The 17,478-nt window shown below is 44.8% G+C and overlaps 1 protein-coding gene across 2 annotated transcripts in view; it reads right to left on the reverse strand.

Moving 5' to 3' along the window:
- Positions 1-7,148: 7,148 nt before the first annotated feature.
- myo5b (myosin VB) overlaps positions 7,149-17,478 on the reverse strand; it is a 58,632-nt gene continuing 48,302 nt past the window's right edge. For both annotated transcript variants that reach the window (XM_062555252.1, XM_062555253.1), the window contains exons 31-39: positions 17,228-17,321; positions 16,780-16,923; positions 16,211-16,362; positions 15,364-15,453; positions 14,726-14,876; positions 14,042-14,336; positions 12,691-12,865; positions 10,765-10,845; positions 7,149-10,141 (exon numbers count right to left, since the gene is read on the reverse strand). In XM_062555252.1, coding sequence (XP_062411236.1) covers positions 9,986-10,141; positions 10,765-10,845; positions 12,691-12,865; positions 14,042-14,336; positions 14,726-14,876; positions 15,364-15,453; positions 16,211-16,362; positions 16,780-16,923; positions 17,228-17,321 — 1,338 coding nt within the window. In that variant the 3' untranslated portion in view covers positions 7,149-9,985. The remainder of the gene's footprint in view (positions 10,142-10,764; positions 10,846-12,690; positions 12,866-14,041; positions 14,337-14,725; positions 14,877-15,363; positions 15,454-16,210; positions 16,363-16,779; positions 16,924-17,227; positions 17,322-17,478) is intronic.

Raw genomic sequence — 17,478 nt, forward strand, 5'->3', positions numbered from 1 at the left:
TGTGGTGGAGATAGTGAGTGAGTGAGTGAGAGAGAGAGAGAGAGCGAAAGAGAGAGAGCAAGAGAGGTTTGTGGGTCTACAGTTAACAGGAAATTGCTCTCATGCAAGTACTCTAAAAAAAAAAGAAACAACAAATGGGAGTGCAGACATATTTAGGTGCACCTACATTTAGATCAATGTTGAATTAGCACGGAGAGAAGTTCTTACATTGAAATTGGGATTGATTACATTGTATTGTGATTGTTCAATACTGGAGCACTTGAGACTGTGATTAATATTACTCTAAATTGGTACACATCAGTATCTTTGATTGTTTGATTATCTCTCCTGTCATTTAATGCTGATAATATTGAATAGTATCTCAGCAGTGCACAGTCACCATTATCTATTGCACTAAATGTGCATCTCTTTCTAAAACTTATTAAAAAACTTATTAAAAACAGAGACTCATCACAGACAAATACACAAACAGGTAGTGACCAAATGTGGTTGTTGTTGTCTCTGTGATTTGTACAGGGCATACACTACTCACGTCACACACTAGTATGACTGCTGGGTCATTTTTGAAAAATAAAAAAGAAACTAGAATGGGCCTGTGTGTGGAGGAAACATGTCTGAAGCGTGATCCAGTTTTTCTCAGTATCAGTCAAATGTCATGTGTGTTGCAACAACAACTATAGGCACACATGTGTTTCATGTATCTCAATGTATCTACCTATACGTTCCCACCAAAAAAGAAAAGAAAAAACAACTACACATGACCTACAAGCCATTTCCTGCCAGTCGGTGTGTAAACGAGGCCAGCTGCCTTGGTCTCTTTAAATTAACCAATTTGTGGCTTTACTCTTGGTGGGGGGTGCAGTTTCGATTTGCTCAACATCAAATGTCTAATGACAGTGCAAACAACTGAGATGTACCTTTTTAAAATGGAGTTGAGACATCAATTTATGTTTCTGTTCCACTGTATAGAACTACTTTATGTCTATCAGAAAACCCAATGGTAATCACATGTGCAGCCTATAAAGCATTGCACTGCAACACCTAACACGCCTTGTCTCCAGGTGTCATGTATATTTATCAGACAGATACGTTCCTCTTTTTGTCTTTTAGCCTATTTTCATTGGTGGCGCTGCATATTTCTCCTTGTGAGTTCAGCTACAGATGCTGTGCACGCTAGACAAAAGGACGGGCCCTGTGCGTCAGGCTGTGGGGTTGTGGTTGTTGAGCACTTCACCTGCACGCTTCCTGTAACAGCACCAGAGGACACTGATTCACCATGGGCGCAGTCAGGCAACACAGAAGCAAAACATTGGCCCGGACGTCGTGCTAAGCTCAACACAGCGAAACCCTGCGAAGGAACTAGAATGCAGGAGGTCAGCAAGGACGTGAGAGAGGGAAAGTGCTCCTAAACGTGCAGCAGTAACGGTGCAGAATAGGAAACTCACTGGGCACACCTAATGGGCAATGAGCAACGTGTTTGGTCTATGAAATAAAGCTCATGTGTGGCATTTGGGAGCAATAACACAGAGACTTTATTATCCAAATTAATCTATTACAGTAAAGATTTTAATCGAGGTGATTAACCAATGTTTGCTCGCAGGATCTTGCTCATGGTGTTTAATTTGACAGATGAAATACTGTAGATTTTGCCCTTTGCCCATTATTTAAGGGCCTATAATGTCAAAAGAGATTTTTGTAGATACTGCATAGGAGAGAAATTTTATTTCTGTGTTGACATACAGTATTAGTGTGTGTTGACGCAAACACACACTCACACATAAATACACACCCACACACATTCACACTTTCTGGGAATAAGATGGGATTATTGACACTTGGGGCAAAAATAGTAATTGAGATGTCTATTTCTGTATGTGCGAATTGAGGTGTGTATATATGTACATGTGTATTTCCCCACATGCGTGTGTGTGTGTGTGTGTGTGTGTGTGTGTGTGTGTGTGTGTGTGTGTGTGTGCGTGTGCGTGTGCATGTATACCTACATTCATGTGTGTATTCAGTTGTACTGTGTTTGCATAGGATGTTTGTATGTGTGTTTACACATGTGGGTTTATGTGTGTGTGTGTGTGTGTGTGTGTGTGTGCGCGGGGGGGGGGGGGGGGGGGGGGGGGTGAGTTCTCGACAGCGAGTGTGTGGGCGGCCGCTGCGGCTCAGCCTCTGAGGTTGGAAGAGGAGCACAGTGTGAAACAGAAACATACCCCCCACCGCCACACCACCACCACCCGCTCCCCCTCCTGCCCTCACCCCCCCTCATGTCACCCGGGTCCCCTCCCCTCCCCTACAGTGGCACACAGTCGGCTGGCAGGCCCCTCGTTGTCATATTTACTTGGAATCAGGCGGAGCCGCCGCCGCGTTCACACTCACCTCACAGTATGGCGGAGAGAGAGTGTGACGAACGCATAGAAGGTGAATTCCACAGAGGCAGGTGGACAGAGGTGGCCTCTGTTTTTGCCTCTTTCACACTCCCTCTCACTCTTTCTCTTTCTCGCTCTTTCTCTGTCTGTCTTTCTATTCCACGGGGCCTTTGAGCGCCTCGTTGGCTGTGTTGCCACCCGCCCACCCAACCCGCCCTCCCCCTCCCCTTCCTTTTCCTGAAAACCACACGCCATTGCTGGAGGTCCCTATCTCGCTGCTCATCTCACAACAACAGCTCAAGTGGTTTTCTTTTTCTCGTGCACCTCTCCCCTGTGCACCTCTCTACCTCAGAACACTGGGATGCTGCCTTTTTTTCTCTTCTTGTTTGTTTTTCTCTCTCACTCTCTCCCTCAGCTCTGTTTCTCATCTCCCCCACAGTCTTGTTTGTGGTTAGCATCCTCTTGCTCTCGCACACCTCTTATGTGAACATAGCTGGGCCGAGAGGGGCCCAGGCATAAGCAACTAGAAGCACAATCTATATGTTTCTATATGCAGTTGTACTCTTAGTACCATACTCTTAAGAAAGCATAAGTTATCAGACAAAACACATTCCTTTTATTTAAATGGGATTCAAATCAAACAATGAAGCATTACTGCATAGTGTAATCATTGAACAAAATATAGCATTAAAGTAAAGAATGAGTTGGGCTCGGTAGTTGAAGTACTTTTATTTTATCAGAAGGTGGAGAGGCTTGTCTTGTCTTGCATGAATAGCACAAGTTCAATTAAGCCCCATCACTCCAAAAAATGGCTTTGGTCCAGAAGTTCTGATGCTTATGTAGGTGCTGTTTGGCATATTGTAGAACTGGCACAGCCATGGCTTTTTTTCTGACAACCTGACCAGGCAGCCCATCTTTGTTCAAGTGCCTCCTTGTTGTGGATCTTGGAACAATCGTGCCACTGTCTTGCAGCGAAGCCTGTTTCTCAAATGACTTGAAGGTTTGTCTTCTAATCTTCTAATCTTCCTGGAAGTTGAATGTAAACGCATAAGCGCAATTGTACGTGCATATGTGGTGTCTGACAGTATACGTACATCCTGTTTCCAATGGCAGGGGAGGTGTCGGCACATAAACCGGTCAGGGTTGCACAAACTACTGGATGACAAGGGCTGTGACAGTTACTGTCCCCAAAGAAGTCATTCTTTCCATGTGGTCTGGGGTGGGCTTACTAGACCGGTGGCTGCGACTGTACTTACTGCTTGTGGATCGATGAGTTCTAAGAAAGATACATTCCTAAGGTTGTCACCAATCCATTCACCCATCCATCTATCTGTCTATTGATTTGTCTACCCCCCAACCTCAAACCTTCCATCAGAGACTATATCAATCTCTATCTCTGTTGTGATATTTTAATGTTGTGTACATCGATTAGAACTAAATTCTACTTACATTATCTATATTATACCAATCACAAGTATTGGTGTATGAAGGTGCTTGAATTCCATAGCTAAACACACAGGCAAGATGATGAAAAAGAAACTCACTTGATGAAATCAGCTTTTTGGTCATTCAAGAAGGGTGATTGAAAGAAAAAAAAAGGATTCCTGAGGTGTCCATGTGGTAATTCAATTCAACAAGTAATTCAATAAGGTTTCCAGTGCACAGTTGCACTCTCCTCAGAGAGAGAGAAACATTAATGATTTACATGTGTTGAATTCTGGGGTATTCTGACTGTATTCTGATGTGTTCATCATAAGAATGGGATTCTCTAAGCCAGTTGTTTAATTTTTTAGAAAAAAGCCAGATCACAGACATGACACAAAACTAAGTTCATTTCAAATGGCAACTTTCTGGCTTTAGGAAACATTAAAGGAAATCAAGAAAAAAGTAATTAATCAGTAACAGTTGCTTGTTTTAGACCAACCAGAGGGGAAAAAAATATGGAATCACTCAATTCCAAGGAAAAAAATATGGAATCATGAAAAACAAATTGACAAAAGAACACTTCAACGCACCACTAGTACTTTGTTGCACCACCTCTGGCTTTTCTAACAGCTTACAGTCTCTGAGGCATGGACTTAATGAGTGACAAACAGTACTCTTCATCAATCTGGCTCCAACTTTCTCTGATTCCAGTTGCCAGATCAGTTTTGCAGGTTGGAGCCTTGGGATGCACCATTTTCTTCAAATTCTTCTACAGATTTTCAATTGGATTGAGCATTATTGAAGATATAACGATCGCCGTCTCCCCAATGCCTTTACCTGACATGCAGCCCCATATCATCAATGACTGAGGAAATGTGCATGTTTTCTTCAGGCAGTTGTCTTCATAAATCTCATTGGAATGTAGATATAACTAGATGAAAGTCATATTCAGTGATGAATCGCGTTTCTGCAATGGGCAAGGTGATGATGGAACTTTTGTTTGGTGCCATTTCAATGAGATTTATGAAGACAACTGCCTGAAGAAAACAAGTCATTGATGATATGGGGCTGCATGTCAGGTAAAGGCATTGGGGAGATGGCGATCGTTACATCTTCAATAATGCTTGTATTATTATTTATTATATAAAGTTTATATCGTCATTTTGGACACTTTTCTTATCCAATCAATTGAAAGGATGTTTGGGGATGATTACATCATTTTTCAAGATGATAATGCATCTTGTCATAGAGCAAAAACTGTTGAATTCCTTGAAGAAAGACACATAAGGTCAATGTCATGGCCTGCAAATAGTCTGGATCTCAATCCAATTGAAAATCCGTAGAAGAATTTGAAGAAAATGGTGCATCCCAAGGCTCCAACCTGCAAAACTGATCTGGCAACTGGAATCAGAGAAAGTTGGAGCCAGATTGATGAAGAGTACTGTTTGTCACTCATTAAGTCCATGCCTCAGAGACTGTAAGCTGTTACAAAAGCCAGAGGTGGTGCAACAAAGTACTAGTGGTGCGTTGAAGTGTTCTTTTGTCAATTTGTTTTTCATGATTCCATACTTTTTTCCTTGGAATTGAGTGATTCCATATTTTTTCCCCCTCTGGTTGGTCTAAAACAAGCAACTGTTACTGATTAATTATTTTTTTTCTTGATTTCCTTTAATGTTTCCTAAAGCCATAAAGTTGCCATTTGAAATGAACTTAGTTTTGTGTCATGTCTGTGATCTGGCTTTTTTCTAAAAAATTAAACAACTGGATTAACATCCTCCAAGACTGGTGATTCCATAATTTATGCCAGGGGTTGTATAACTAAACTTGTGCTAAGGATGTGACGGGGAGACGGATCGAGAAGCCAACCGCATAGCATCACTCGCGACGATACTATGTGCAACGCTTGATAATTCACACTACGAGAACTCTGTCAGTTTTACTGAGCGAGAACTTAGACTGTGTCTGTTATTCACTTTATTGTACCAAACAATAAATCATCTTTCAATCGCCGATCCTGATCCAGCCGTCAAGCTTTATTGACCAACTTCAATTCAGACATTAGAACATTAACTGAAACACAACGCAAACCACTAAAAAATCCTACACATGATTACATGATTTAAACCTTGCAAGAGTGAAAGTGATGTGAAGTTACAAGAACTGTAAGTGCACAGAATGATATGTGGTTCTGGCATGGAATGAATCCAGTGAAGTTGAAGGTGAAGAGAGAGAAACAAGCACCTGAGAAGGCCAACCCAGCTGGCAGGGTCTGCTATGTGGGAGGTCACCTTATTATTACCTCGGTAACGTCAGACAAAGACTTGACAGTTTCAGCAGAAATTTGCGGCTCACAGACAAACCTCAAGAACAATCAGATGACATCCGAGAGCTCAGCAAAACACAAGCGTGCTGCAGAGACAAAAAGGTCATTATCAAAGAGCTAGAGTACGGAGTGTGGCTGTGTGTGAGTGTGTGTACGTGTGTGTGTGTGTGTGTAACGTGTGTGTAAGCATACGTTTTTCCCCTTTGTAACCATTTCTCTGCACCAATCATAACACACGCTGCATTGAAGGACTTGTAAGACATGTGACTTCTGTGGAAAAGAGAATAAAGCTACACTCTCAGTTAACAGTTAAAACTCTTTTACCCCCCACCCCCCACCTCAAACAAAGAACAGAAAAAATCATACAGAATTGATTATACATTGCATATTTACAAAAACAATTGTCAAGCTTCTGTCATTTAAAAAGGAAAATGATCATGTATGGAATTTAATTTAAGTACATAAAATAGTTTTCCTCCAACATGCATCACCGTCTTAGATAACAACCCGGAAGAGGTCAGTCCACATCCAAGGCAGCCTGAGACAAACAGGCACAGGATGACTCAGAGGTTCAAGCAGACAACCTGTGTCTTGCTGAGTGGCAGGCAGGCAGCCACCTCCAAAGGCGAAACCAGACCGTTGACAGGGTGTGCTCATGTATGGGAAAGAAGGCAGAGCCAAGTTCACAAGGCCTCTGGCAACAAGCCGCAAAAAACAGCACGGACCCGCACACAACTTTCACACCCTTGCCAGAGTGAAACTGGAAATATCGCTCCACTATCTCTGTCAAATTGCACTGAAAAAACAATATAACACAAGTGATGCCTTGAAGAGTCTAATGAAACATTTGACTGGATATTTTTTAACATTCTCTCTTCAACTCCCACCCTTTGCTTTAAAGAGTCTAATGAAACATTATATTCTCTCTTCAACTCCCCAGCCTCAGGTTGGTCCATGTTACAAGAAATGCATCAGTCATGTGTGACTGTACGATTTTACACACAAAAAAATCCACACACTAGGCAGAGTTACTCAACATTTTTTTTATTGTGTTTTTCTGAAGTCATTGTATTTTTGTTCAAATTGTAAATGTACCTCATTATAGTTAATTTGCACTTGACAATGACAATGGAAGCAAATCAGAGAACTCTAGTCCTTAAACACCCTTGAATAAACAGTGCTGTTAGTGTTTCCAGGTCTAATCCACACAAATGATTAAACATATGGCTGAAATGCAGCTTCTCTTTCCTAAAAATAAAGTTCTTTAATCATAGATTTGTATGTGAAAACAGCTCCACAAAATAACAGCCATTTCTGCTTTACTGGAGAGTGATACAGGGGAGATGCAACGCCAACATTTCCAAAGCTAGCAACTGCTTTTTCCATAAACAGGGCAATACTGCCATCCTTGCCTTTCTATGTTCTTCAATAACAAACCCTTGTATTGAATTAAGAAAAAAAGCAAAGAGCCATTGCCCACGTGGTTTGGAATATACATAATGGAAAAAAGACACAATCATGACATATGATGGCACAAGAAACAAACGACAGAGATTTCAGCAGTATGATTGAGAGGAATGAACTTTGAATGTAGTGTTTTGAAGGCAATGCGATTTTGATGGATGTGGCATTTGCAGCCAATGAGTCTTTTTTCCCAAGGTATGCAGTACCAATAATCTAACAGAAGAGGGCATCTCAATATGTACAAAGTACAAACTATTAATGATGTGTTTTAATGTATTTCCTGTTTATTTCTAAAAGTTGAAACCCAAATATTGCACCCTCTTAAACTGCCCAGAAAACCAGGTGTCAAGACCTGCTGTATCAAATAAATACAAAAACAGAGGAAGTACACAAAATGAGTGGCATGAAGAAAACCACCTTTACCAAATAAAAAAAGATTACCTTGATAATAAAAAAAATGGAACCAGAGGCGCAAGTGTGTATGTACTCAAACCCAAGTTGAATAACAGCACAGCACAGGAAGGTATGGTCCCAGCTCTTTATTGGCATTGGAGAAGAGAGAGGGGACTGGAGAGCAGGAGGCTTTTTGGGCCAATGAGACACAAGCATTGGTCAGGAGACAAAGTGTCCTGAAGAGATCTTTCTCAACGTGATCAGACGTGGGCTTCCACTCCCATAAAACACTGTCAGTGATGATGTGGAGGGGGGGGGGTCGTTAGAATCCTCAGAAGGGGAAAAAAGCACAGTCTACACACGAGAAGCATGCGTGATACTGTATGCTTACTATACAACACTGGCTGTGTGCTTGCCTGTGACGCTGGTCTCCCTCCAGCCTCCTTAAAAAAAAAAAACAGAATAAAAAACCAGCCCACCCTGTCCACCCACTCCAGCCTGTCCAGCTCCATCCCGGAGGGTTCGGTCTGTGCTCCCACACCCAGCTGAAGCACACCCTAAATGGAGCGGCTCGGTCCAAATCCCAATAAAATAAATTGCTGCTGTTTAATTGGTCGCCAAGTCACACATAGTGAAAACGCTTTTAGTGTCGCCGCACAGTAATGTAAGCCTACGGTCCTCTTCCCTCCCACGCAAGAGTGAAAGGCCTTGGTCACCCTCGCGCAGGAGCCGACTAAACCACCGTCTCTCTAGCGTGCCTCTGTGTGTGGTCTCGCTTCCTGCTGACTTGCTTCTCACTTGCTGATAAACCGAGCCTTCCCAACACCTGCCTGTTGCCTTCGACGTGTGACGTCCGTTCCTGGTCAGGGCCGGCGGCGTCTCTCATGCTCTGCACATCTCTTTGTGAATCCCGTCCACTCTCCCTCTCTTAAGTGCTCTACATTCTGCTTGCCTTTCTCTCACGCCCCCTCTATTTCTCCGTCTTTCCTGCTAATATACGCGTAGGTCACTGAGTGAACGGTAACACTCACTATGTTGCATACAGACGGAAACCTTAGCTGCAGGAGAGGCAATAATAAAAAGCAGCCCAAAAGACACAGAAAAAGGAGCGATCCAAACACAATACATTATGACTGCTATTTACAGGGCACAAAAAGACAGAGAGATTGCATCGAAGGATGGAAAAAAAAATCCTCAAAGAAAGTAGAAAAGAAAGAAGAAGAAAAAAACAGACAGACGAGACGGGGCCTCTCTTGAACATTAATGAGCCGGCGGCCCCAGACACATCCACTGCAATGCGGGCTTTTGCGCTGCTATGAGCCGCTCTCTCTCGCTGCGCCGTCAATTTCCCGCCGTCGAATGAGCTCGTGAGAGGCCGTTGGTCGCCGTGGCAGGGTCTTCACTGCGAGCGCGGCCCGTGGCGGGTCTCTCGCTCAGGCCGCACGTCTCAGAGAGCTGACAGGCGTCAGACGACATCACATCCTCCACCGACACAAATAACCCCACCAAACCACTGACTTCGGGGATTTGGGGGTGAGACCGCGTGACAAAATTTCCCTGCACCGTTGGCTTTATTGTTCTGTGTAATGAAAGGGTCTTTCAGGACACACTATTTTAGCTCATCCTGTTGCCTAGTTGGACCCTCACTATGCTCCGCCCATACTAATGTAGAGATCATACTTACAAGCCCATCCAATCAATCAAAGTTCCAAAGGGTCATGGAAAACTGCAAGGAAACTGCAAACGTCTGCAGGCAACTGCAAGCATTGGACCCTTCCAGGGATCCCATCCCCCCTTTCCCCAACCCTTGTCCAACCCTGCCTTGCTAGCATGTAGAAACAAACAACCCAGTAGACATGAGACCGAGAGAGCTCATCTCTGCTCATAGTATAAGAGTCAGACGTATAGAACACAGGGGGCCGGTGGGAGGAGGGGTAGCTGCTCTCTCTAGGACCCTGTGGGATCGTGATGGGAAAGGTAGGGTGGGCGGGTGGTTGGGTGAGGTGGATCAGACTCGGATGAGGAAGTCCAGGCTGAGTGAGGCGGGGATGTGCAGGCTCTCCAGGCTCAGGGCTGACGGCGTGTAGGGGAAGAGCACGGGGAACGCGTACTTGGTGTCCGCCAGAAGCTGCTGCTGAAATTCCACACGGTCTTGCAGCCGGTTCTGAGGGAGACACACACACAGAGTTACAGAAAGAGGCGTCAGTGTGTTCCATGGAGTTAGAGAGAAAAAGGGCATTGTGCTCAAGTTACAGAGAGAAAAGGCTAGCACTCTGTTCCAATCTGCGTACTTCTGTACTTCCGTACGACCTGTGCAGTGTGCACCATGAACTTACTCTCAAAATGAGTGCATTTCAACACCAACTCTGCCCTTAACATGACAATCGCAACATTTAAACATTACTGTTACCAGAGTCTTCTATTTGACAGTGGGATAGTCGTACGTTGCCAAACCATCTGAAAGGTGGTTTCCACTGCTGCTGCTCCAGTTTCCCCAACCACCATTTTCACAACTTTGAAAATGGTCTGCTACGTACAGTAGCAAAGATGGTGAATGTTGAGTGCAGAAATTGTCACACTCAACATTTTATGAATGCACCATCCGAGTACTTTCGTCCCACCATCGTGATCAGCATGAATGCACTTAAGCACTCAAATTACTGTAGGTACTTGGATCCATAAGTACGTGGATTGGAACAGGCAATGTATTCGGTTAAGTTACGGAGAGTGAGGGTAACATAATGTTATTTATGGTAGTTATCATCACTCGTTGTGAAATGTTCTTACCTGAATATCCCGGATGAAAGCGACAGTGACTCTCTCCTCAAACTCATTGAGTGGGGTGTATAGATTGAGAATTTTCACAATCTGTGGGTAGAACACTGCAATGTTAGGACAACCTGCTGCAATCATTGGTGTACATTGTGGTTGAGGCAAGGTTATGATAAGTCTTTAGGTGTGATTAAGATAGGGCTGAGTTACATGTACCTGTGACAGAGTTGAGTGAGGTCTACCCTGATCTGTAACAGGGATGAGTTAAGTCTAGACTGGTTTGTAACCGGGCTCATTTAGGTCTATCCTGATCTGTAACAGGGATGAGTTAAGTCTAGACTGGTTTGGAACGGGGCTCATTTAGGTGTTTGGAACAGGGCTCATTTAGGTCTATCCTGATCTGTAACAGGGATGAGTTAAGTCTAGACTGGTTTGCAACAGGGCTCATTTAGGTGTTTGGAACAGGGCTCATTTAGGTCTAACCTGATCTGTAACAGGGATGAGTTAAGTCTAGACTGGTTTGGAACAGGGCTCATTTAGGTGTTTGGAACAGGGCTCATTTAGGTCTATCCTGATCTGTAACAGGGATGTTAAGTCTAGACTGGTTTGTAACAGGGCTCATTTAGGTCTATCCTGATCTGTGACAGGGCACACTTAGTTCTAGACTGATTTGAAACAGGGTTGAGTTATGCGCACCCTGATCTGTGACAGGGTTGAGTTATGTGCAACCTGATCTGTGACAGGGTTGAGTTATGTGCACCCTGATCTGTGACAGGGTTGAGTTATGTGCACCCTGATCTGTGACAGGGTTGAGTTAGGTGCACCCTGATCTGTGACAGGGTTGAGTTATGTGCACCCTGATCTGTGACAGGGTTGAGTTAGGTGCACCCTGATCTGTGACAGGGTTGAGTTATGTGCACCCTGATCTGTGACAGGGTTGAGTTACAGTGAGGAGCACATGTATTTGATACCCTGCTAAAACAGGAATATAAAATCATCATTTGACAATTGATCTTAATGCCTTAACTCAAAAAATTAGTACAAATCAAACCGCCAAGGACACCAATTTTCTTTGTGATTGAAGAATGTATCGTAAATAGATAAATGTTTTCCTTAAATGCTAGGGGAAGGAAGTATTTGACCCCCTATGTAACCCTATGGGAATTTAACACATAGGGTTAACATAGGGGCAGGCAGATTTTTATTTTTAAAGGCCAGCTATTTCATGGATCTAGGATATTATGCATCCCGATAAATTTCCCTTGGCCTTTGAAATTAAAATAGCCCCACATCATCACATACCCTTCACCATAGCTAGAGATTGGCATGGTGCTTTTTCCAGTAGGCCTATTAGCCTGTTTGATTTGCATTGAGCTCAATGAGCATCAAACAGGCTAATAGGCCTACTGGAAAAAGCACCATGCCAATCTCTAGCTATGGTGAAAGGTATGTAATGATGTGGGGCTATCTTAATTCCAACGGCCAAGGGAACTTTATCAGGATGCATAATATCCTGAATCCATAAAATAGCTGGCCTTAAAAAATAAAAATCTGCCCGCCCCTATGTTAACCCTATGTGTTGAATTCCCATAGGGTTACATTGGGGGTCAAATACTTACTTCCCCCTAGCATTTAGGAAGAACATTTATTTATTTACGAAACATTCTTCCATCACAAAGAAAATTGGCGTACTTAGCGGTTTTATTTTTACTCAATTTTTGAATTAAGACATTAAGATCAATTGTCAAATGACGATTTTATATTCCTCTTTTTAGGCAACTTTAGCATGGTATCAAATACATTTTCTCCTCACTGTAGGTGCACCCTGATCTGTGACAGGGTTGAGTTATGTGCACCCTGATCTGTGACAGGGTTGAGTTAGGTGTAGACTGGTTTGTAACAGGGTTGAGTTAAGTCTAAACTGGTTTGTGACAGCCTCACCTGTTGGACAGAGAGTGCGGAGCAGAGCGTGCAGATGGCCTCAGCGTCCTGCGACGTCTTCTTCTTGACCTGCAGCAGCTGGGCGGCCTGGATGAGGGGCTCCAGGGTGACAGCTGCTCCGCTCTGCTGCAGGTTCCTGCCCCGCAGCCACTCCTCCATCTGACTGATGTTGTACCTGACACACACACACACACACACACAGACCACATTAGCTCAACATGCGCTAGGCCAGGGATGGGCAAACTATGGCCAGAGGGCCGGAGCCTGCCGAGCATTTGATTAGGTTATCATAGGCTGCTCGATAGTTTATTCCTGCGATAGACAACGTTGTGATTAGGTTTACTGCAAGCTGCTTTTCTCTTTTCTTAGAGAACGTTTACAATGTCAATGTCAAAACAGCATGTTACTACACGATACTAATGATAATCTTTGCAGCAGATCTAACTTGAACTTTTTGCTCCTTCATTTCAAGTGGGAACGTGTTTTAGCATGCAGACACAGCACTAGCCATAGGTTATATTTGAGTGGAGATTGCAAAAGATAATTGAGAACTCAACGTGTACAATGCTCTTAAAGTGACAGTGCACCATTAAATGAGTTAAACAGCAAAACATTAGTAGTTTCTAAAAACACAATTACTTTGTCATTATTATCATTAAAATGGCCGATTTTCAAAACCCCATGTGGCCCAAGCAAAAAGGTTTGTTCACCGCTGCGCTAGGCTTGATAATTAAATTGCCAATGATTCAAAACTGAATATTGTGTGTGTGTGTGTGTGTGTGTGTGTGTGTGTGTGTGAGTTTGCACTGTGCTTCCTGCTTCCTTCTCACACCAAAGCTGCATGCTAGTGTTCCCAGAGCACACATCCTTGCTCAGCAACAGGTTGTTGAGTGGATGTGCGTATGAGTGTGTGTGTGGTAGCAAGCATGCTTGTGTGGGGGTGTTTACATATGTTCCCTCCCTTACCAACGAGTAGACATCCTTGCACAGCAGCAGGTTGTGTGTGTGTGTGTGTGTGTTCTGTTCTCTGTCCTACTCGAGCTGCATACCGGTGCTCCAGGAGCAGATGTACTTGTTGTTGTTGTTGTGTGTGTGTGTGGGTGTGTGTGTGGGTGTGTGTGTGTGTATATGCGTGTGTGCGTGCGTGTTGTGGTCTCTACCTGAGCTGCATGCCGGTGCTCCAGGAGCAGACGTCCTTGTTGTTGTTGGTGTGTGTGTGTGTGTGTGTGTGTGTGCGTGTGTGTGTGTGTGTGTGTGTGTGTGTGTGTGCGCTGTGTGTGTGTGTGTGTGTGTGTGTGTGTGTGTGTGTGTGTGTGTGTGTGTGTGCGTGCGCGTGTGTGGTGGTCTCTACCTGAGCTGCATGCCGGTGCTCCAGGAGCAGACGTCCTTGCGCAGCAGCAGGTTGTTGAGCGTGACGGCGTTGAGGTTGTAGCACAGCTGGCGGATGACCTGCTGGCCGATCTCGGGGTCCAGGCCGTGCTCGCCCATGGTGCCGTGGAACTGGCCCAGCTGCCGGATCAGCGCCTCCAGCGTGTAGCCGCCCGGCCCGTCTCGCTCCATGTCCATGCTGGACGAGCGGTTGCGGTAGCCCATGGGCTTCACCCCGGACAGACTGGGGATGCTCTCGCTCTCCAACATGGCCGACACTGAGTGGGAGACAAGCACTTGGGTCAAGTTGTCATGTTTTCAGAGCATTGACATTGAGATAATTAAGTGCCGCTCTGTTAAACTGTCATGCTATTTTGTTTAATGCTTCTTGTCTTGTACTGGAAGAATCTGCATACATTTCAGAACTAAAATGAACTTTATAGGAGAACAGGAGAGACATTAATGGATTCAGATCCAGTACTCTCAGGCTCTCGCACTGCCTAACAACACAATATACCAATGAAAAAAAATATTGGTTACCCAATCATCTAATCCCAATTTTTATGTTGATAGACAACCTAACCAATCATTTCACTGCACCCTTTGCTCTTAGCCAATAGGATGTATTTTTGGAGAGTGTTGAGGCCAGGTGGTGTGAGCTCCTCACCAATCATGGGCTGCATGACGCCCTCTGCCACCTTGATGAGCTGCTGGTAGATCTGGATGGAGAGGTCGCTCAGCACCTGCCGGTACTCCGCCAGGTCAAAGTTCTTCAGGCAGTGCTCGTTCTGCTTGCCTGAGTTCTGGGTCATGAACGCCTGACGAGCACAAACAAGATCACAAGTTCAATCACACAAAAGTGTCCAAATAAAAGCATGCATCACACTAGTATACTATACTATACACTACAGTATGCATACAATACTGTAATGGTGTATTTCATTCTTTTATTTTACAATTGAACATAAACTTCAGTAATTTTCCATGACATCACATACGCACAGTTAGCACTACTATGGCGTGGAACAGTTTTTCGTGTTACCATTTTCACTTTAGAGATGTCTTTACTTTCAGTATGTGATTTGCGCAACTTGTCCAATCAGATCTCACACAGCAACCACATGCGCTCACCTAGACAATGATACTCACGCACAATCACACAAACACACATAACAAAGCAAGCTGTCTATGTGGTCTCCTGGTCTTCATACTAGTGTGTGTGTGTGTGTGTGTGTGTGTGTGTGTGTGTGTGTGTGTGTGTGTGTGTGTGTGTGTGCGTGTGTGTTTGCGTGGGTGGCATCTCACCTCATCTCCGCTATACTGCTTCAGACAGTGCAGCAGGCGGCTAGTGTTCGCCAACCAGAATGAGGTCATCTCAAAGTCATCGTTGTTTCTCTGGGGAGGCACAAAAAAGGCATGAAACACACACACACAGTGGAGGATATGAGACGGCAGGATGTCTGTTACCTTTTGCAGCCTCATCACTACACACACACACACACACACACACACACACACACACACACACACACACAGAGACACACACACAGAGAGACACACACACACACACACACACACACACACACACACGCATGCACACTTACATTCACACATACATGTGCATATGCTGTGTCCACACTTATATTCACAGACGTGCAAATGCATACATGCACATTGCAATACACACATACACACACATGCACACACAAAGACGTGCAAACATGCATATATGCACATTGCAATACACACATACACAATGCATATGCTGTCCACACGTGCACACATACACACACACACATGAACCCTTGCACGTCACAATGCAAAAATAGACACATGCTCATGCATGCTCGCAAGATAAGCAAACACTCACCTCTGAACACACAAATACAATGCAAATGTACTCATCACACGCAGGTTAACACTTGCACTTGCAAACAGGCTTAATTACACACTGGCACAGCCAGGGATGCATGCATGCACATGCTCACACTTTCTCTCTCTCTCTCTCTCTCTCTCTCTCTCTCTCACACACACACACATAAAACTATTCCAACTCTCCTGGTCTCTTTTAACCTAGTGATTCTAGCCCAAGAATAGCTAGAGCGATGACCCATGCGTGGGCGGAACTGAGTACAGAGAGAGGACCTTCTACCTTGAGGACCTTCTTGATGGCGTTGATGGTGGAGGTGAGCAGCGAGTGGACCTTCTGGTCGTCGTTGATGTAGTCGGCGTGGCGGATGCACATGAAGAGGATGTAGGCCGGCAGACAGGGCACCGTGCCCGACACAGTGTTGGGTGTCATCTCTGACAAACAGAGATAGACAGAGACAGACAGATAGAGAGATAGAGAGAGATAGAGAGAGATAGAGAGCGGGGGGTGTCAAAACGTAGCCATGGCACCAGCAAAAACAGCTCACAGTGAATCCACTCTGAACCCTCAGGCCCACAATGGTGCAAAGTGAGGTGCCCAGCTAAGTGTGTTGTGCTGCAGAACTTAAGCTACGGTGTAGTGTGTAGGAGAACTGAGCTGACCCTAACCCCCTGTTTAAACTCACAATCTTGTGAATAGTATGAATTAGCAGATAGATTGTGTTAAATCTTCTTTAGCTGGTCTTTGCCCCGTGCCTGTGACTTATCCCTCAGGGACGTGAGAATGGGTCAGGGGCCTCTGCCCTCGTGGTCAGACTGTGACTGGTGATCTGTGGAGCGGTCAGCGGGTACCTGTGATGAGGGTGCGGATCAGAACGGCCTCGTCCTCCTTGTAGTACTCCAGCATGCCCTCGAAGTCCTTCTCCTTCCTCTGCACGGTCACCTGCCGGGTCAGCTCTGGGCGGCCCTTGGAGGCCTGCTGGGTCGTCTGGCTCACTGCACACACACACACACACACACACAGATCAGCAGGGCTCAGAGGAAAACCACACGCTACACTTGCACTCAGTATCTCTCTTCATCTGCCAGTGGAGGAGAAACCATTCCACTACGCGGAATAAGTCTCCTCGGTAACGTATCTTGTAGAAATCAACCTGATTGTACTGTTGCACATTTTTTTCTGGCACTGCTGACAACCCCACAAAAAAGATCTGAAGAGGATAAAGGAGTTGAAGGTATACAATTCACCTTCTCCTCCCACCTGCCCAATCTCCCCTCCATCCATGTCCCCTCCTCTTACCCTCCAGCTCCTGCACCTTCTTCATGTAGATCTTCAGCTGCTTCTTGAGCTTGCGCTCGTTCTTCTCCAGCTTCTCCATCAGCTCCTTGAGGTCCTGCAACCCAGAGCAGAGCCAGCGGCCGCATCACTGACCGCACTCACCACTCACGTAGAGGACGGCACACACACACACACACACACACACGCAGGCCTGGGCCCACACAGAGGGCCTTCAGAGAAGCAGAAAGTTCAACTAGCTCTTTCTCTCTTCT

The sequence above is a fragment of the Sardina pilchardus genome, chromosome 14 (genome assembly GCF_963854185.1).
Source record: "Sardina pilchardus chromosome 14, fSarPil1.1, whole genome shotgun sequence".
NCBI classification, from domain to species: Eukaryota; Metazoa; Chordata; class Actinopteri; order Clupeiformes; family Clupeidae; genus Sardina; species Sardina pilchardus.